The sequence below is a fragment of the Symphalangus syndactylus genome, chromosome 12 (assembly GCF_028878055.3).
Source record: "Symphalangus syndactylus isolate Jambi chromosome 12, NHGRI_mSymSyn1-v2.1_pri, whole genome shotgun sequence".
NCBI lineage: Eukaryota > Metazoa > Chordata > Mammalia > Primates > Hylobatidae > Symphalangus > Symphalangus syndactylus.
The window spans coordinates 97,599,895-97,621,313 of NC_072441.2; the positions used below are offsets into that span (position 1 = coordinate 97,599,895).

The window sequence follows — 21,419 nt, forward strand, 5'->3', positions numbered from 1 at the left end:
TTTTATGGCCAAAATATTTATGCTTCTTCCTCAGAGTTATGCCTTATTTTTCTGCTGTTGTATACCTTTACTTCCTACTTTGCCCAGAGAAGGAAAAATATAACCCACACTAAAGGACTGGATCCATTTAAGTCATTAATTTCTCAAAGAGAAATCATGAGAAACATTGAAAGAAAAGCCTGCAAGGGGTCAGGGAGATAAATAGAGGAGCACTGGTAGCCTGGAGAGCTGCGGCAGACCTTTATAGACCAGAAATTCAAAGCAAGCTTCCTCTCTGAGTGTCCAGACTCTTACTCACCAACATTATCCATTGTGACTGTCACAGATTCTCCACGCATGGGGAAGAGGGTCAGGGTGTCCTCATGCCTCTTTCCGTAGATGAATGAGTGCCCAGTGAAGTGGATGGTCAAAATTTCATTCTGGGTCCCCACACTACAGAAGTGCCACTGGACAGTGTCATCAAAGCAGAATCCGAGAGTAGTTATGCTCTCGGGCACATAGCCATTGATAGCTGAAAGTGTAAAATCTGTTAAAATTCCAGGTCTACGCCAACAAAAGGGCATGTGTCTAATTATACCTAAGATAAATGTCTCCATGTTAATTTGGTTGTGTCAAAGTAGTGATTATCCAAGATAAGCTTTATCTAGTCTAACATGTGACTAGATGATCAAACTCAGAATTTTCAAATGAGAGATTATTCTCCTAAATTAGCCAATGGAGAAATCTCAGGAAAAATATAAAGCCTTCCATTTACATTGATTTAGTCATTCATCAAATGTATAGTAAATATTTTGTGCTCCATTCTCTGCCTTTAAAGATATTCTAATAATTCCACTTGGAGGAAAAGCATAATATAAGAAATTCATCTTTTTGATATATTAGTCATTGGGTAAGAAGTAATGTCCCTAAAAATAAAGCCCATTCAGCATATTTTATAGTTTTTATTGCTGTCTTATAATCTATATAGTATCCGCAGTTTCCATTTGAGTATTCGGTTCATACATTTTCATTATTGTTAAAAGGGACACTGCTGTAGGCAATATTTTTATTTACATATGTACTAAGCATAGTAAAACATCAAAGGTATGATTTCTATGAGGGCAGGGCTCATGTCTACCTCGATTACCACTCTTAGCCTTAGTACCAGTATAATGACTGGCATTAACAAATATTTAAATACCTACTTAAATCACTTAAGTGACTTTAATAATTTACATGATGTATTATTAGTTTATACCTCATTCTAGATGTTTTTCTAAATGGTCTGTAACTGCATTCTTCAATATGGTAGCCACTGGCTGCAAGTGGCTATTGAGCACTTGAAATATGGGTAGACTGGACTGAGATATGCTGTGAGTATAAAATATACATTGAATTTCAAAGACTTAGTAATAAAGTAATTCTCATTAATTTTTATGTTGATTACATGTTGAAATGATAATATTTAGGATATATTGAGTTAAGTAAAACATATTACTAAAATTAATGTCACCTATTTCTCTCTACTTTTTAATGTTGCTATCAGAAAATTTTAAATTACATATGTAGCTCATACGTAGTTTCTATTGGACAGCACTGGTCTAGAACTATGATACTTTCACTGCCAAAAGGAAGTTATGCAAAGAAAGCTGAGAGTAATTTTCTGTTTGAATTATTTGACCTGGCACCTGTTAGCTCTGATAATCCCTAGCTGTCAGTCATCTGAAGCTATATGAACAGAACATGGAGAAATCATCCTCACATGTGGGATTACCTACTAGAGAAGGTGATTACCATGACTCTAGACTCCTCGCTATTGTGGAGAAGTTTGCTTCCAGCTAGCTCAGTGACATTTCTCTCAGACTGCCATGGCAGTGCTTTTGGCTACTGAACTTTAGAACTGCAGCAAATGCCGGAACCCTCATTCAGGGAATTCCTTTTGTTCTGAATATCTTACTCATCCCTTTAAACGTCTTCATGCATGCCTTTCCAAGACTCTTGGGTCCCTATACTCATTTTGCTCTACTTTGATGTGTCAATCCATCTTTGGATTACTTGCCTTGTTTCTGTCCTGGCCATATATTCACCCTGAACTCAGTCTAGGATACTATTGACATGGACTGTAACACCTTCCATTAGTCCTACCCCCTCACCCTGTTCCTCACCACCCAGAGTATGTCTGTGTACACACACACACACACACACACACACTTGGAATAGAAGATCAAACGCATTTCTAAGGATGTGAGCCTTTGACCTCTTGCTTAAAAATGTTGCTATGATGTCACCCACGGATTTCATCACCAAGTCTTTGGACTGGAAGTGAGGATTGGAGGTGCTCCTTAGCGAGTAGATTTTAATCCACGTTTCTGACTCTAGGCACAGTCATATTTCAAACACAGGAATGAAAAACTGATGAACAAAGATAGTACTCTGACTTACTGCTCATGATGTTTGATTCATAAAACTTGGGGTCATCACGTTTCACCTCATCAGGATTTTCACAAAACTTGTTGATGTTGTCCTCAAGGTACCAGCTTTTGTTCTCATCAAACACAGCGAACACAGCCTGCTGTTCGATGTCTGCTGCCCTCTGGAGGACAAAACAGTATAGTACTGATACAAGAACAGACGCATAGACCAATGGAACAGAATAGAGAACTCAGAAATAAGGCTGCCCACCTACAATTATCTGATCCTCGACAAACGTTACAAAAACAAGCAATGGAGAAAGGATTCTCTATTCCATAAATGATTCTGGGAAAACTGGCTAGCCGTAGGCAGAAAATTGAAACTGGACCCCTTCCTTACATCATGTACAAAAATTAACTCAAGATGGATTAAAGACTTAAATGTAGGCCTGGCGCGGTGGCTCATGCCTGTAATACCAGCAGTTTGGGAGGCCAAGGCAGGTGGATCACCTGAGGTCAGGAGTTCAAGACCAGTCTGGCCAACATGCCAAAACCCGTCTCTACTAAAAAAAAAAAAAAAAAAAAGAAAAAAGAAAAAAAAATTAGCCAGGCCTCGTGGCGTATACCTGTAATCCCAGCTACTCGAGAGGCCGAGGCAGGAGAATCTCCTGAACCTGGGAGGCAGAGGTTGCAGTGAGCTGAGATTGTACCACTGCACTCCAGCCTGGGCAACAGAGCAAGACTCCATCTCAAAAATAACAGAAACAGACAAACAAAAAACAACAACGAAACACTTAAACGTAAAACCCCAAACTACAAAAACTCTGGAAGACAACCTAGGCAATATTATTTGGGACATAGGCATGGGCAAAGCTTTCATGACAAACATGCCAAAAGCAATAGCAACAAAAGCAAAAATTGACAAATAGGATTTAATTGAAATAAAGAGCTCCTGCAAAGCAAAAGAAACTATCAAGAGAATAAACAGACAACATTCAGAATGGGAGAAAATTTTTGCAAACTATGCATCTGGCAAAGGTCTAATATCCAGCATTTATAAGGAACTTAAATTTACAAGAAAAAAACAAACAGCCCCATTAAAAAGTAGGCAAAGGACAGGAACAGACACTTTTCAAAAGAAGACATACATGTGGCCAAAGAGCATATGAAAAAAACGCTCAACATCACTGATCATTAGAGAAATGCAAATCAAAACCACAATGGGATACCATCTCACACCAATAAGAATGGCTATTCTTAAAAAGTCAAAAACTAACAGATGCTGGCAAGGTTGTGGAGAAAAAGGAACACTTATACACTCTTGGTGGGAGAGTAAATTAGTTCGGGGGGGTGGAACCAAGATGACCAAATAGGAACAGCTCCGGTCTACAGCTCTCAGGGTGAGTGACGCAGAAGACGAGTGATTTCTGCATTTCCATCTGAGATACTGGGTTCATCTCACTAGGGAGTGCCAGACAGTGGGCGCAGGACAGTGGGTGCGGGGCACTGTGTGCCAGCCGAAGCAGGGTGAGGCACTGCCTCACTCAGGAAGCACAAGGGGTCAGGAAGTTCCCTTTCCTAGGCAAAGAAAGGGGTGACAGACGGCACCTGGAAAATCGGGTCCCTCCCACCCTAATACTGCGCTTTGCCAACAGGCTTAAAACATGGCACATCAGGAGATTATATCCTGCACCTGGCTCAGAGGGTCCTACGCCCACGGAGTCTTGCTGATTGCTAGCACAGCAGTCTGAGATCAAACTGCAAGGCGGCAGCGAGGCTGGGGGAGGGGTGCACGCCATTGCCCAGGCTTGCTTAGGTAAACAAAGCAGCCAGGAAGCTCGAAATGGGTGGAGCCCACCACAGCTCAAGGAGGCCTGCCTGCCTCTGTAGGCTCCACCTCTGGGGGCAGGGCACAGACAAACAAATACAGCAGTAACCTCTGCAGACTTAAATGTCCCTGTCTGACAGCTTTGAAGAGAGTAGTGGTTCTCCCAGCACGCAGCTGGAGATCTGAGAACGGACAGACTGCCTCCTAAAGTGGGTCCCTGACCCCTGACCTCCGAGCAGCCTAACTGGGAGTCACCCCCCAGTAGGGGCAGACTGACACCTCACACGGCCGGGTACTCCTCTGAGACAAAACTTCCAGAGGAATGATCAGGCAGCAGCATTCGCGGTTCACGAAAATCCGCTGTTCTGCAGCCACCGCTGCTGATACCCAGGCAAACAGGGTCTGGAGTGGATCTCTAGCAAACTCCAACAGACCTGCAGCTGAGGGTCCTGTCTCTTAGAAGGAAAACTAACAAACGGAAAGGACATCCACACCAAAAACCTATCTGTACATCACCATCATCAAAGACCAAAAGTAGATAAAACCACAAAGATGGGGAAAAAACAGAGCAGAAAAACTGGAAACTCTAAAAAGCAGAGCACCTCTCCTCCTCCAAAGGAATGCAGTTCCTCACCAGCAACAGAACAAAGCTGGACAGAGAATGGCTTTGACGAGTTGAGAGAAGAAGGCTTCAGAGGATCAAACTACTCTGAGCTACAGGAGGAAATTCAAACCAATGGCAAAGAAGTTAAAAACTTTGAAAAAAAATTAGACGAATGTACAACCAGAATAACTAATACAGAGAAGTCCTTAAAAGAGCTGATGGAGCTAAAAGACAAGGCTTGAGAACTACGTGAAGAATGCAGAAGCCTACGGAGCCGATGTGATCAACTGGATGAAAGGTTATCAGTGATGGAAGATGAAATGAATGAAATGAAGCAAGAAGGAAGTTTAGAGAAAAAACAATAAAAAGAAACAAACCAAGCCTCCAAGAAATGTGGGACTATGTGAAAAGACCAAATCTACATCTGATTGGTGTACCTGAAAGTGACAGGAGAATGGAACCAAGTTGGAAAACACTCTGCAGGATATTATCCAGGAGAACTTCCCCAATCTAGCAAGGCAGGCCAACATTCAGATTCAGGAAACACAGAGAATGCCACAAAGATACTCCTCGAGAAGAGCAACTCCAAGACACATAATTGTCAGATTCACCAAAGTTGAAATGAAGGAAAAAATGTTAAAAGCAGCCCGAGAGAAAGGTCGGGTTACCCACAAAGGGAAGCCCATCAGACTAACAGAGGATCTCTCAGCAGAAACTCTACAAGCCAGAAGAGAGTGGGGGCCGATATTCAACATTCTTAAAGAAAAGAATTTTCAACCCAGAATTTCATATCCAGCCAAACTAAGCTTCATAAGTGAAGGAGAAATAAAATACTTTACAGACAAGCAAATGCTGAGAGATTTTGTCACCACCAGGCCTACCCTAAAAGAGCTCCTGAAGGAAGCACTAAACATGGAAAGGAACAACCAGTACCAGCCACTGCAAAAACATGTCAAATTGTAAAGACCATCAAAGCTAGGAAGAAACTGCATCAACTAATGAGCAAAATAACCAGCTAACATCATAATGACAGGATCAAATTCACACATAACAATATTAACTTTAAATGTAAATGGGCTAAATGCTCCAATTAAAAGACACAGACTGGCAAATTGGATAAAGAGTCAAGACCCATCAGTGTGCTGTATACAGGAAACCCATCTCTCGTGCACAGACACACATAGGCTCAAAATAAAAGGATTGAGGAAGATCTACCAAACAAATGGAAAACAAAAAAAGGCAGCGGTTGCAATCCTAGTCTCTGATAAAACAGACTTTAAACCAACAAAGATCAAAAGAGACAAAGAAGGCCATTACATAATGGTAAAGGGATCAATTCAACGAGAAGAGCTAACTATCCTAAATATATATGTACCCAATACAGGAGCACCCAGATTCATAAACCAAGTCCTGAGTGACCTACAAAGAGACTTAGACTCCCACACAATAATAATGGGAGACTTTAACACCCCACTGTCAACATTAGACAGATCAACGAGACAGAAAATTAACAAGGATACCCAGGAATTGAACTCAGCTCTGCAGCAAGCGGACCTAATAGACATCTACAGAACTCTCCACCCCAAATCAACAGAATATACATTTTTTTCAGCACCACACCACACCTATTCCAAAATTGACCACATAGTTGGAAGTAAAGCTCTCCTCAGCAAATGTAAAAGGACAGAAATTATAACAAACTGTCTCTCAGACCACAGTGCAATCAAACTAGAACTCAGGATTAAGAAACTCACTCAGAACTGCTCAACTACATGGAAATTGAACAATCTGCTCCTGAATGACTACTGGGTACATAACGAAATGAAGGCAGAAATAAAGACGTTCTTTGAAACCAATGAGAACAAAGACACAACATACCAGAATCTCTGGGACACGTTCAAAGCAGTGTGTAGAAGGAAATTTATAGCACTAAATGCCCACAAGAGAAAGCAGGAAAGATCCAAAATTGACACCCTAACATCACAATTAAAAGAACTAGAAAAGCAAGAGCAAACACATTCAAAAGCTAGCAGAAGGCAAGAAATAACTAAAATCAGAGGAGAACTGAAGGAAATAGAGACACAAAAAACCCTTCAAAAAATCAATGAATCCAGGAGCTGGTTTTTTGAAAAGATCAACAAAATTGATAGACCACTAGCAAGACTAATAAAGAAGAAAAGAGAGAAGAATCAAATAGACACAATAAAAAATGATAAAAAGGATATCACCACTGATCCCACAGAAATATAAACTACCATCAGAGAATACTACAAACACCTCTATGCAAATAAACTAGAAAATCTAGAAGAAATGGATAAATTTCTCTACACATACACCCTCCCAAGACTAAACCAGGAAGAAGTTGAATCTCTGAATAGACCAATAACAGGCTCTGAAATTGTGGCAATAATCAATAGCTTACCAACCAAAAAAAGGCCAGGACCAGATGGATTCACAGCTGAATTCTACCAGAGGTACAAGGAGGAACTGGTACCATTCCTTCTGAAACTATTCCAATCAATAGAAAAAGAGGGAATCCTCCCTAACTCATTTTATGAGGCCAGCATCATCCTGATACCAAAGCCGGGCAGAGACACAACCAAAAAAAGAGAATTTTAGACCAATATCCTTGATGAACATTGATGCAAAAATCCTCAATAAAATACTGGCAAACTGAATCCAGCAGCACATCAAAAAGCTTATCCACCAAGATCAAGTGGGCTTCATCCCTGGGATGCAAGGCTGGTTCAACATATACAAATCAATAAATGTAATCCAGCATATAAACAGAACCAAAGACAAAAACCGCATAATTATCTCAATAGATGCCGAAAAGGCCTTTGACAAAATTCAACAACCCTTCATGCTAAAAACTCTCAATAAATTAGGTTTTGATGGGACATATCTCAAAATAATAAGCGCTATCTATGATAAACCCACAGCCAATATCATACTGAATGGGCAAAAACTGGAAGAATTCCCTCTGAAAACTGGCACAAGACAGGAATGCCCTCTCTCACCACTCCTATTCAACATAGTGTTGGAAGTTCTGGCCAGGGCAATCAGGCAGGAGAAGGAAGTAAAGGGTATTCAATTAGGAAGAGAGGAAGTCAAATTGTCCCTGTTTACAGATGACATGATTGTATATCTAGAAAACCCCACTGTCTCAGCCCCAAATCTCCTTAAGCTGATAAGCAACTTCAGCAAAGTCTCAGGATACAAAATCAATGTACAAAAATCACAAGCATTCTTATACACCAATAACAGACAAACAGAGAGCCAAATCATGAGTGAACTCCCATTCACAATTGCTTCAAAGAGAATAAAATACCTAGGAATCCAACTTACAAGGGATGTGAAGGACCTCTTCAAATAGAACTACAAACCACTGCTCAATGAAATAAAAGAAGATACAAACAAATGGAAGGACATTCCATGCTCATGGGTTGGAAGAATCAATATTGTGAAAATGGGCATACTGCCCAAGGTAATTTATAGATTCAATGCCATCCCCATCAAGCTACCAATGACTTTCTTCACAGAATTGGAAAAAGCTACTTTAAAGTTCATATGGAACCAAAAAAGAGCCCGCATCGCCAAGTCAATCCTAAGCCAAAAGAACAAAGCTGGAGGCATCACGCTACCTGACTTCAAACTATACTACAAGGCTACAGTAACCAAAACAGCATGGTAGTGGTACCAAAACAGAGATATAGATCAATCGAACAGAATAGAGTCCTCAGAAATAATGCCGCATATCTACAACTATCTGATCTTTGACAAACCTGACAAAAACAAGCAACGGGGAAAGGATTCCCTATTTAATAAATGGTGCTGCAAAAACTGGCTAGCCATATGTAGAAAGCTGAAACTGGATCCCTTCCTTATACCTTATACAAAAATTAATTCAAGATGGATTAAATGCTTACATGTTACACCTAAAACCATAAAAACCCTAGAGGAAAACCTAGGCATCACCATCCAGGACATAGGCATGGGCAAGGACTTCATGTCTAAAACACCAAAAGCAATGGCAACAAAAGCCAAAATTGACAAATGGGATCTAATTAAACTAAAGAGCTTCTGCACAGCAAAAGAAACTACCATCAGAGTGAACAGGCAACCTACAGAATGGGAGAAAATTTTCACAACCTACTCATCTGACAAAGGGCTAATATCCAGAATCTACAATGAACTCAAACAAATTTACAAGAAAAAGACAAACAACCCCATCAAAAAGTCAGCAAAGGATATGAACAGACACTTCTCAAAAGAAGACATTTATGCAGCCAAAAAACACATGAAAAAATGCTCATCATCACTGGTCATCAGAGAAATGCAAATCAAAACCACAATGAGATACCATCTCACACCAGTTAGAATGGCCATCATTAAAAAGTCAGGAAACAACAGGTGCTGGAGAGGATGTGGAGAAATAGGAACACTTTTACACTGTTGGTGGGACTGTAAACTAGTTCAACCATTGTGGAAGTCAGTGTGGCGATTCCTCAGGGATCTAGAACTAGAAATACCATTTGACCCAGCCATCCCATTACTGGGTATATACCCAAAAGACTATAAATCATGCTGCTATAAAGACACATGCACACGCATGTTTATTGTGGCACTATTCACAATAGCAAAGACTTGGAACCAACCCAAATGTCCAACAACGATAGACTGGATTAAGAAAATGTGGCACATATACACCATGGAATACTATGCAGCCATAAAAAATGATGAGTTCATGTCCTTTGTAGGGACATGGATGAAATTGGAAATCATCATTCTCAGCAAACTATCGCAAGGAGAAAAAACCAAACACTGCATGTTCTCACTCATAGGTGGGAATTGAACAATGAGAACTCATGGACACAGGAAGGGGAACATCACACTCCGGGGACTGTTGTGGGGTGGGGGGTGGGTGGAGGGATAGCATTAGGAGATATACCTAATGCTAAATGACGAGTTAATGGGTGCAGCACACCAACATGGCACATGTATACATATGTAACAAACCTGCACATTGTGCACATGTACCCTAAAACTTAAAGTATAATAAAATAAAAATAAATAAATAAATAAATTAGTTCAACCATTGTGGAAGACACCATGGTGAGTCCTCAAATACCTAAAGTCAGAAACACCTTTGAACCCAGCAATTCCATTACTTGGTATGTACCCAAAGGAATATAAATCATTCTATTATAAAGACACATGCATGCGTATGTTCATTTTCGCACTCTTCACAATAGCAAAGACATGAAATCAACCCAAATGCCCATCAATGATAGACTGGATGAAGAAAATATGGCACATATACACCATAGAATACTATGTGACCATCAAAAAAACAAGATTATGTCTTTTGCAGGGACATGGATGGAGCTGGAGGCCATTATTCTAAGCAAGTTAACACAAGAACAGAAAACCACATACTGCATGTTTTCACTTACAAGTGAGAGCTAAATGATGAGAACACATGGACACATAGAAGGGAACAATACACACTGGGGCCTATCAGAGGATGGAGGGTGGAAAGAGGGAGAGGATCAGAAAAAATAACTAATGGATACTAGGCTTAATACCTGGGTGATGAAATAGTAAGTACAACAGATCTCCGTGACACATGTTTACCTATGTAACAAACCTGCACATCCTGCACATGTACCCCTGAACTTAAAAGTAAAAAAAAAAAAAAGTGCTGTATTCAGTCATTAATATTCCAGCAAATTATCTACACCACGGAGTTCTCAGAAACCAAAGCGACACAGTTCTTGGAACTACTGAAGCCATATAATTCAGGCATTTATGAGAGTCCATTGTGTACACAGCACTTGTTAGAGCTAAAGGTAACATGCAAAAGCAAACAGAACAGATAAGAAAATTCAGAGATTAAAATATCCCAAAAGAGCCAGGCACAGTGGCTCACACCTGTAATCCCGGCACTTTGGGAGGCTGAGGCAGGTGGAACACCTTAGGTCAGGAGTTCGAGACCAGCCTAGCCAACATGGTGAAACCCTGTCTCTACTAAAAAATACAAAAATTACATGGGGGTGGTGGCGGGCGCCTGTAATCCCAGCTACTCAAGAGGCTGAGGCAGGAGAATCACTTGAACCCAGGAGGCAGAGGTTGCAGTGATCTAAAATGGTGCCACTGCTCTCCAGCCTGGGTGACAGAGCGAGACTCTGTCTCAAAAGAAAAAAAAAACAATCCCAAAAGAAAAATCTCATTTCACTATGGCAGCTGAAAGGCTATCTCTGTAATTGCACACCGTTCAACATGAATGATTGACTGAATATGCTCTGAATAAGTGCAAAGGATGAAAGAGAAGGCTGCAATAGAAAAGTCTTATGCTTCTACTACCTATTTCCTTTCCTAGCTCAATAAATCAGGATCTTCCATATGTCCAGAAATTCATTTCTGATTTTTCTAGGCATATGTTTATTTTGTATGCCTTGAGATAAGACCTCTTTGGTTATAGTTTAGCATAATTGGGAATTTTAGTTTAATAATATGAGACTACAATTCTTCAATGAAGACAAACTCAGAAATTCAGTATCTTTGTTCACATTCTTCTGTATACTTTAGTCTCAACAGAGATGGGCCATTATCTGGGTCCAATTTCACTAGGAACTAAGTCTCTAAATTTGATTGCTTTCAGAGAATCTCTCCTCTCTCTCCCTATTGCAGGTCTCTAGAAATAACAAAGACTGGTAAAAAGCTTTATAGTTTTACCAGATGGTATCTCACTGAACCCCTAAACAGACCTGTAACATTTTTAGGAGGGTTATTAGCCATTTGATAAAAGGAAGAAATTAGAAAAGGCCAATCAACTTGCTCAACACATCCAATACCAACAAACCTGGAATTTGAAATTAAGACAAAATATGTTATCACACTCTAGACTTGCCTTCCGCAGTGATGGTACCGATAAAAATAGACAAGACAAAAAAAAAAAAAGAATAAATGTTATCACACTGGTGCTAAAAAGGACTACTTGACAATTACTGTTCTCTTGAAAGAAAGGCCCCATTATTTAGCCAGGAGACCTAACATGTTCTAGCCAGAAGAAATTCCAAGAATTTCTGAAAGGTTACTTCAGGGACAAAATACCTGTATTCCTCGCCTGTCCAGGGATCTGCTCTTACAGATTAGAAGTAGTCCTATTAGCCCAGAGGCGATGTCTCTCATGATGTCTACGTCACTGTAGTATGGTCTTGTTAAGCACTGGGCATCGTTTTCTGTGGGTTCATCAAACTCTAAGATGTTCCACTTATAAGTATAGGTTTCCCCTGGTTGAACTGCTCTGATCATGGTGTTGTTCCTGCCTGAAAGAAAATATGTTCAAAATTGTTTTCATTTGCAAAGTTATTTCATGATAATTAATAAATAAATAAGCTTTCATTAGAACCAATTAATATTGCAAAAGGAATTCTTTTTTTTGAATTTTTTTAAATTATACTTTAAGTTCTAGGGTACATGTGCACAACGTGCAGGTTTGTTACATATGTATACATGTGCCATGTTGGTGTGCTGCACCCTTTAACTTGTCATTAACATTAGGTATATCTCCTAATGCTATCCCTCCCCACTCCCCCCACCCCCCGACAGGCCCTGGTGTGTGATGTTCCCCATCCTGTGTCCAAGTGTTCTCATTGTTCAATTGAATTCTTTAAATATTCTACTTGGAACCTGGATAACATGTAGCCATTAGATACTGCTCCACTAGAGGCCACTATGACACTAATAAAAGACACCATATTTTGTTACCACTGAGACAAAACTCCTGAAGTGAGAAGGGTTTGGCTGTGATTTTTAGAATACTCCTACATGTATACTACCTGACTGCAGTAGTGACACCACCGGGCAAGGAGAATAGCAGAAAAACGTGGCGGCCTCTCAGAAGTTACTAGTTGGATTCAGTAGAAGTGAAAGATACAAACCTGAGGTGAAAGAAGAGTTGACTTCATCTTCATAAGGCGAGAAGGTCACTCCATGAGGGTAAATGCTATAGGGGCGGCTGGCCATATTTTTGAACACGATCTACAAAGTTAAGTCAAATTTATTCTAGGATTTAAGGTTGATCATGACAAATAATATAAGATACTAGCTTTGCATATTCACCTTTTGGATGGTGTGTGTGTATACATGTGTACATACAGTGGGAAAATTAGATCTGTTTATCTGAGCAGTAACCTCCCCTCATCACTTGGCAGGAGCATTGGAGAGTGTTTCACTCACACATTAAGGTGGAAAATGGAAAGAGAAGTCTGACTTTAGAGGACAGGTTAGGAGAAGTGACGTTTTCCTCACAGTATCACTCTCTCCAAGCAAGTCCTCCTTCCCCTGCCCTTCTCTTTTCAGCTTGGGCCACATCTCATTTCGAATCTGCTTCTCATCTCTAGACCATGATCCCCTTCCCCTGCCTGGTAGGTTTTTTAGGAACTGTCTTTGAAGTCATCTTCTCAGCTAGGTGCAGTGGCTCAAACCTGTAACCCCAGCACTTTGGGAGGCCAAAGCAGGTGGATCACTTGAGCTCAGGAGTTCAAGACCAGCCTGGGCAACATGGTGAAACCTCATCTCCACAAAAAAATAGAAAAATTAGCCAGGCGTTGGGGCGTGTGCCTGTAGTCCCAGCTACTTGAGAGACTGAGGTGGGAGAATCGCCTGAGCCCAGGAAGTGGAGGTTGCAGTGAGCCATGATCACACCACTGCACTCCAGCCTGGGTGACAGAGTAAGACCCTTGGGGGGGGGGGAAAAAGCCACCTTCTGGAGAGGCACAGACAAACAGCCAGATCCTGCACTTTTAATAAGGTACGTCTACACTTGCTGAGAGCACATAAAAGGGATCAGAAATGGAAGAAGGGAAAGAGGCATGGAGGAAAAAAACTGCTTTTGTCCTTTGGCTATTTTTAAATGAACAGAATAAACCTTGTCAGGTGTATAAAACACACAAGAGTCCTAGTTAGCCTCTTTAATCTGCAAAAGAGAACCTTAATCCTATCTTCTATTTGGTTGATTGTCAAAGCTTTTGGATCATCCTTTGTCTGTAGATTATCTACACTCTAGGATTTTGTCAAAGATTGCAACCTTTAATTCTCTGCCGTCCAATTCTTATCTATCTTGGTGAAGTGACATGATATTTAAGGAGAATTGTCTGAGGAAAACTCCATGCTCTTGATACATAGAGTCTACCTTCATCAAAATCCAACCATTAGAGAGCTGCATACCTAGACTACATTAAAAAATGTCTGAGTAAAAATTGTTTCTATTCAATTGTGTTTACTGTTATATCTTAGCTATAATGAGAAACATTTTTAATACAACTTTTAATCTATTATTTTATGCAACTTTTAATCTATTATGCTGGTTATAAGAATTTTATCAAGGATGTCATCTACTGTATCACTCAGCACTCTCTTTTGTAGAATTCATTAAAGAAGTTCCTCTTAGATCTCAATATCAGGATAAATGGTGCTTTCTTTTTGTAGATGATGTAAACTTCACCCTGACATATTTCCTTTTTTACATTGACTGCCATAAAGCTTAGGACAAAATTTGAAGACAGCCTTACAGGGTCGCATGGTATCTATTTATCTGTGGCTTTATTTTCTTTGTCCCCATATTCTATCCCAATTACATACACTCTTTGTTTTATGCCTTTATAATTTGAGAAACTGTCTCAGATCCTTTGTATTACTGAGTAAGCTGTAAATAAATGCAAATACTAAATAAAAACTAAAAGTTGCATTTGAATTTAAAATTATATGAGCACCTTTTTCTTTTAAAATTAAAAAATAACCAGGTACTCCATAATATTTTACTATGTAATTTCTCCCATGATTCTGTATTTGTGTTACTTACTTTGAGTGTGTCTCTGACCTGGGCTCTGATAATAGGACCCAAAATCCCATCTTCTTTCATATTGGGATTCACTGTATGTTTGGTGAAGGACTCATCTTCGTATTGTGTGTACATAACTTTCTTATAATGTTTTCCAATTTGGTTTGAGAAATTATCCAAATGCTGAGACCTGTATTTTCTTAAAGTGAAATAAAAAAAAAATTAAACCACTTTCTCAAATAGAGATCTCAATAGGATGGGGAAACCCTTGTGCTTAAACATTCTGCTCTTAGATTAGCTAAAATGCTAGTTTTCTAAAAATTTCTTAGTGTAGTTTGCAAAGTCCTGATGTTTTCTGTCTAGTTGGAAAACTGGAAACTTCTAAGTTGTCTCCTGCATCACTGATAAAAGTCATAGGTAACTGGTTAGAAGCAGCTACTTAGATCTTCCTGTCATTCTTATTGCTACAGCAGACCTTTGATATCTCTGGGAAAAGGCCTATACTGGCTGAAAAGATACTAGGAATTTTTCTAAAGTCTCTCCTATCACTTATTCTATGATAGTGTTTTTGGTTTTAAAGGTATTTCTTAATCCCTAAAAGCACCTTCCCACCCCAGGAAACATTTACTAGCATTGTTAATCATAGTTCTGTGCTATTGGGCTATCTCTTCCACCATCTAGCCAATTCTTGGAGCTGACTGAAAAGCAACCTCCTTCACCCATCTTTTGTTGCTACTGGGATAAATACTTTGGTAGCAGAAACATGAACCACTTTTCCCCTGCGCTCTTTATTACCTTAGTTTGCAAAAGCAACTACATGCGGCCAAAAAGCATATTTTAAAATGCTCAACATCAGTGATCATGAGAGAAATGCAAATCAAAACCACAATGAGGCCAGGCGCGGTGGCTCACACCTGTAACCTCAGCACTTTGGGAGGCCGAGGCGTGCAAATCACGAAGTCAGAAGATCGAGACCATCCTGGCTAACACGGTGAAACCCCATCTCTACTAAAAATACAAAAAGTTATATTTTGTGTATTTTGTATTTGTGTTGGCGGGCCCCTGTAGTCCCAGCTACTCGAGAGGCTGAGGCAGGAGAATGGCGTGAACCTGGGAGGCGGAGCTTGCAGTGAGCAGAGATTGGGCCACTGCACTCCAGCCTGGGCGACAGAGCGAAACTCCATCTCAAAAAAAAAAAAAAAAAACGAATGAGATGCCCTCTCATGCCAGTCAGAATGGCGTTGACTGAAAAGTCAAGAAAGAACAGATGCTGTCAAGGTTATGGAGAAAAAGGAACACTTATACACTCTTGGTGGAATGTAAATTAATTCAACCATTTTGGAAGACAGTATGGCAGTTCCTCAAAGACCTAAAGTCAGAAATATCATTTAACCCAGTAGTCCTTTAAGATGGAGTATCATTTTATGAATTTATTTTGCCCAGTGGAAAGCACTGACTGTTGCCAAACACTCCTGGATTCCTATCTCAGTTCTGTCAACAATTCTATAATCTTGGCCAAATTTTTTTTTTTGTTCTTTTTCCTAGTTTAATTCTTTTTAATAGAAAATACATTCACATAATTTTTATTACAGTGAAAACTCTCACTTTTCTCTGATGACTCTCAAAATGACCTCCCTAGCCCTCCCTGAATTTTTAATAGAAAATACATTTATGTAATTTTTATTACAGTGAAAACTCTCACTTTTCTCTGATAACCCTCAATGGACCTCCCTACCCTTCCTGAATTTTCTAGGTAGCCACATATTAATTTCATGTGTATAATTCCAGAATACCTTTATGTATATATATGCAAATATGTCTTACAAATAAGAAAATATAAATATTCTTATCCCTTTCACTCCTTTAACAAAAGGCAGCTATATATACATGCTATACTACATCCCGGCTTTTTAATTTAATAACATTTCTTGGAGAACTTTTTGTGTTAGTACATACAGAGTGTTTGCATCCTCTTTTTTTGATGCTTAGTATTCCATTGTATGAATGTATCATAATTTATTAAACTAGTTTTCTACTGATGGACATTTTGAGTTGTTTCCAGTCTTACTATTACTAACATTGCAACAGTGAATATGTTGTACATACATCATTTCACCTGTGAACAAGTATATCTGTATAGTTAGATTTCCAGAGTGAGATAGCTGAGTCAAAGGGTATATGCATTTAGAATTTTGATACATATTGCCAAGTTATTCTTCAGAATCCCTTTACCAATTTAATCTTCCATGAACAATATATGATAGTTCTTATTTCTCACAGCCTTGTCAACAGATGATGTCATCTGGACCTGTGAATCTGATAGATAAAAGTAGTATTCCCATGAAGTTTAATTCGCATTTCTCTTACTATGAGTGAATTTGAGTAACTTTTCAAGGGTTTAAGAGCTATTTGAATTTCCAAATCTCTTAATCTCTCTGACCCATTTCCTCATCTATAAAAAGAAATAAGAGCAGTATCTAGTTTGTGGAGTTGAAGTGAAGCTCTCAGAAAGGGATAATACAGTGCTTGGCAATGGCAAACATTCAACAAGAGGTAGCTGCTGTTGTTATTTTTATTATTATTAGGCTGAATTTCTTTGGTGATTTGGGGGTAATTCGAGATTAATTTTTACAAAAAGACTTTAATAGAAACCAATACATGTGTCCCCTTGAGAGCTGTGAACTTACAACATTTCACCCCCAAACATCTAGGACCCTATGGAATGTGTCTTGAACCTTTGCCCAGTGGTATGAACCCCAACAACTCACTTGTCCATATTCGCTGGTATTACAGGTGCATAGTCCCAAATGACTTCCTCTGCAGCAATGAAGTATTCCCACCTCTTCATGTGCCGCCTCTGCTCACGAGTTATTTTCTTAGGATTCCTGGTTTTCTTTGGGCAGTTTTTAATGTCAATATAAGCCTGCATCCCAGCTGAGTTAGGACAGAAGGACAATGAAATAACTCAAGAGAAGAAATTATGGTTGATGGAAATGCATATCCTTTAAATCAACTTGTGGAAGGTTTATATTAATATAATAAGAGTGAAAGTAATGCTCAGGCAGTTTTTGAACATTTTAGTTTGGAACTCTTTCAGTGGCATCCAGAAAAGGCAAGAATTTTAAAAGGGGGAAAAGGAGGAGGGGTTAGGGAAAAAATTTGGAAAGATTCCCTTTATTTCTTCTTGAGCAGGCAAATTTCTTATAATTTTTAACTTCTTAAGACTTTATGAATTATGTCTTGTTAAATTCTCATTTTTCTGTCATCTGTCCCTTAATCTGTAAAATGAAGACAGCACCAGTACCTAATAAAATTGTTGTTAACAATTAAATATTAATAACAATACATAACGCACTTATCCTCAACAAAGAAACAAAAGCTACGTTGTTGTCTTAATATTATTGGGAACTCTATCTTCCACGGATATCATGATGGTTTTATTGCTTCGAATATAATTTTGACTACTCGTGTGAAAAGAAACAGAAATGATCTCGTGAAGTATCTCTTCCTTATATGTGTTGCTTATACATTATTTTGGTAACAAAACGATTTCCTATTGTGATATCATTTCTTTAGATTTTAGTCTCCGTTTATATGAACACTCCTCTCAACAGTTTTAAAGCAAAAATGTGTAGTAGAACAATCAGTTATTTTGTTTACACGATACCACATAACCTGGGTTGATTTATTTCCCACTTGAATTCACCACTGTTCTTTGGAGCTCACCCCTCAGTATATGCCATGTATGATCCATTCAACACACGTTCATTGAGTTTCTGTCCATGCTAGACTTTGTGTTCATCCCACTGTAAAGGTTAATGTTTTCATGCTAAACTTTTACACTTTCTACAACTTAGTGCTTCTGTAAATTTGCAGTTTATCTTGTGCTATCATCTAGGTCTTTTTCTCTGGCTGCATATGAAGTAACCCCAAGAAAGAATATCTCTATGTATGCATTTGTTTTCTTCCTCTTTTCTTCTTTTGAGGAAGTTAGAGACCTCTTCAGCTTTTGCTTAATTTAAAAAAAAAAAAAAAAAAAAAAAAAAACTTTGTTAATTCCTTCACTTTCTCCATCCCCAAAGAGCAAGTTATAAATCTAAGAGCAAAATATCTAAGTTTGGTTGTTAGGAACCAAGGCAAGTTTGTCTGGGTGCAGGTGGCTTGAAAGGGCAAGGGAGAAAGAGGGAGTTAGTACTTGGGAAGAAAGGATTCTGCATTCAGAAGCAAGACTGTCAGGAGAGTTTCTTGCCTTGCAAATGTTTTGGGGTGAGAGAAGATATGATCCACTTTCCCTCTGGGCCCACAGTCATATTTGCGGTAGTGGATGTAGCACTGACAAGGGTGATGGCTGAGACCTTATGATGGTTCTGCTCCAGGACCTGGCCGTTGAAATGAATGGAGAACAATTCTGGCCCCGAGCTCATTCCCAGCAGATGCCAGCTGATGTGGTCATGGGCACAAACTGTTATATCTGAGAGAGAGGGAGAGACACAGGCCAAAATAAGCATTCAGTCAAGTACTCTGTGATCAAACATTCACTCACCAAGTGTATTGAGCACCTGCTGTGTGTCAGGCATTGTAGAAAGCTTTGAGGGAACAGACACTCCAGTTGTAGTTTGTGCCCTGCAAAAGCAGACATCTGAGTGACCAGCAAACAAGCAGTCACAACTCATTGTGATAAATGGCATTATACAGGTAACAACAGAGCCTAGAGATGGCAGATGTTAACTCAGAAACACAGGGATTGCTAAAGGATTAGGCCAAGAAGGGAACCAAGAAGGTAACCAACTGTTCTAGTCTGAGGGGTTTCCCAAGATTCAGCACTTTCACTACTAGAACTGGTAAAAAGTCCATGGCAAAATGGAAAGTTTGGTCACCCCAATCTGATCTCAGCTGGAGGGAGTCAAATCACCAGAACCGCCAATAGGGCTGAGTTGAAGCACTTAATCCTCTCAGCTCTCTAGGTCTAGTGGTCGAAGCTCTGCCTAAGGGAAGAAGTGAAGATGATGTGAGGATTTTCAATTGTTATTTTTACTTACTTTTTGATTGTTTTAATGACAAGTCAACGAAATCACTTTGGGGTTACACACTCTCCTTAAAATGCAGTGTACAAGTCCTCATTATGCTGGGCCATTGGGAGCTTTTCATGGAAGGAGTAATGATAACTGAATATAAAAACTTCGTTTTTCTCCTTCTTTGCTCCTACAGTCACTGGGAAAATGTTCATTTGCTCTGTGGGGAGACTCCATCCTTGGCTTTTAGGTTTCTGTTTTATATGTCAGATACATAATCACTAGATACTAGATAATGGGGCTGAGAATCAGTTCCTTACCCACACAAAGGCTTGTCTTTTTTAGGAGACCATTGCAACAAAGCCAGGATTCCTTGCATCACTAGGAGGCTTTGGTGGAAGCATTTATCCATACCAAAGAAATGCTTATATTGAGTTCAGCAATTAACATATCTGTGTTAGCATTTATCATATGTATTCAATTTATTCTACTTTATAAGGCAGAGGGTTTTTACAAATGTTTACTATTCTTAGTTTCTACTGATGGTCTTTCCCTACCTTGTCCCATTTACCCCCAATTATTCTTTTGGGAATTATAAATTTGTAAACTCTAAGCTCAGATCAATTTATTTTTATTTTTGTGCATATGGTTTTGCTTTTCTTGGCATCCATATACTTACACAGATTGTTCACTCTGCCAGGAAATAGATATTAGGATAAATGGTTAGTCCACTTTTGTAAGTAAGCACATTGAGACAACTAATTTATCCAGGGCCACGGAAGGTAGAGAAGTGAGTGAAGTCTGAGCTCAGATTATCTAACGTCGAGGTCAGTTACCTAAGCCCCAGTTTTTACAAGCTCCTAGTATTGGAACTCGGGATCAACACTGAGAGTCATATGAGTATATTTTCAGAAAACCAAGTGGAAAATGTAGTCAAATGAAATAGAATACAATTTAAAAACACTACCTAGATCTCAACTCTTAACAATATTTGTGTTTTTGTAAGTGAAGCTATTTGTGATTTTCAGATGGCATTAGAGAATAACCTCTAAGAAGTTTAGTGTTTTGAAATATGGTTTATTTAGTAAAGTGGCATTTTAATTTTTTAATGTTTTTCCCTCAGGCTAGTATCATATACCCTGGATCTTTAGTTGTAGGTCAGTTCTACCAGAAAGACATAGAAGAGATGTGATCTAAGTGGGAATCAGTTATGTTTTCTCTTAGCAATTGCTATGATTTTGCCTTCTCATAAGAGCCCAAATGCAAATGGAAAGAGAAAATATTCTAGATGCCATTGAATATTACTCTTCTGTTGCCTTTTGAAATGCTGGTTGTTTTTTTCTGCGTTGAGGATTACTTCTAATCTGTTCATCTTTACTGCAATCTTCCTGCTGACCCTTCCTGCTAGGGCTTGTCCTTGAAAAAGGCATGGTCATCATATAGAGGAACTGCAGAACTCAGAGAGAGTGGCTGAGCTGATACCTTAAGGTCTTATTCAAAGTACAGGCCAAGGTGAAACCTACTCAGGTCACTATACCTAACAAGGCTGCACATTTCTTCTCTAGCTTCTAATTTGTCTCTTCTATTTCCTGTTTAAAAAAAGAGAGAGAAAATATTTCCTTCTTGATAGGGAGTTGCAAAACAGTGAGTAACGTCAACTTCCCTAGTGCTTTGAAGAAAACAACAGGACCGAAAAATTACTAATGATTTTACCGTTGTTTAATGGTGCACAGCCCTC

At 39.1% G+C, this 21,419-nt stretch overlaps 1 protein-coding gene across 4 annotated transcripts in view; it reads right to left on the bottom strand.

Moving 5' to 3' along the window:
* The window catches only part of F5 (coagulation factor V), a 93,694-nt gene that overhangs the window by 38,821 nt on the left and 33,454 nt on the right, over positions 1-21,419 (bottom strand). For 3 of the 4 annotated variants that reach the window (XM_063627197.1, XM_063627196.1, XM_063627199.1), the window contains exons 6-12: positions 18,919-19,140; positions 17,438-17,603; positions 14,691-14,868; positions 12,769-12,868; positions 11,939-12,153; positions 2,422-2,572; positions 299-511 (exon numbers count right to left, since the gene is read on the bottom strand). In XM_063627197.1, coding sequence (XP_063483267.1) covers positions 299-511; positions 2,422-2,572; positions 11,939-12,153; positions 12,769-12,868; positions 14,691-14,868; positions 17,438-17,603; positions 18,919-19,140 — 1,245 coding nt within the window. Of the gene's footprint in view, positions 1-298; positions 512-2,421; positions 2,573-11,938; positions 12,154-12,768; positions 12,869-14,690; positions 14,869-17,437; positions 17,604-18,918; positions 19,655-21,163; position 21,419 lie in introns of those variants that run through there. The other variant, XM_063627198.1, reaches the window with a different exon arrangement.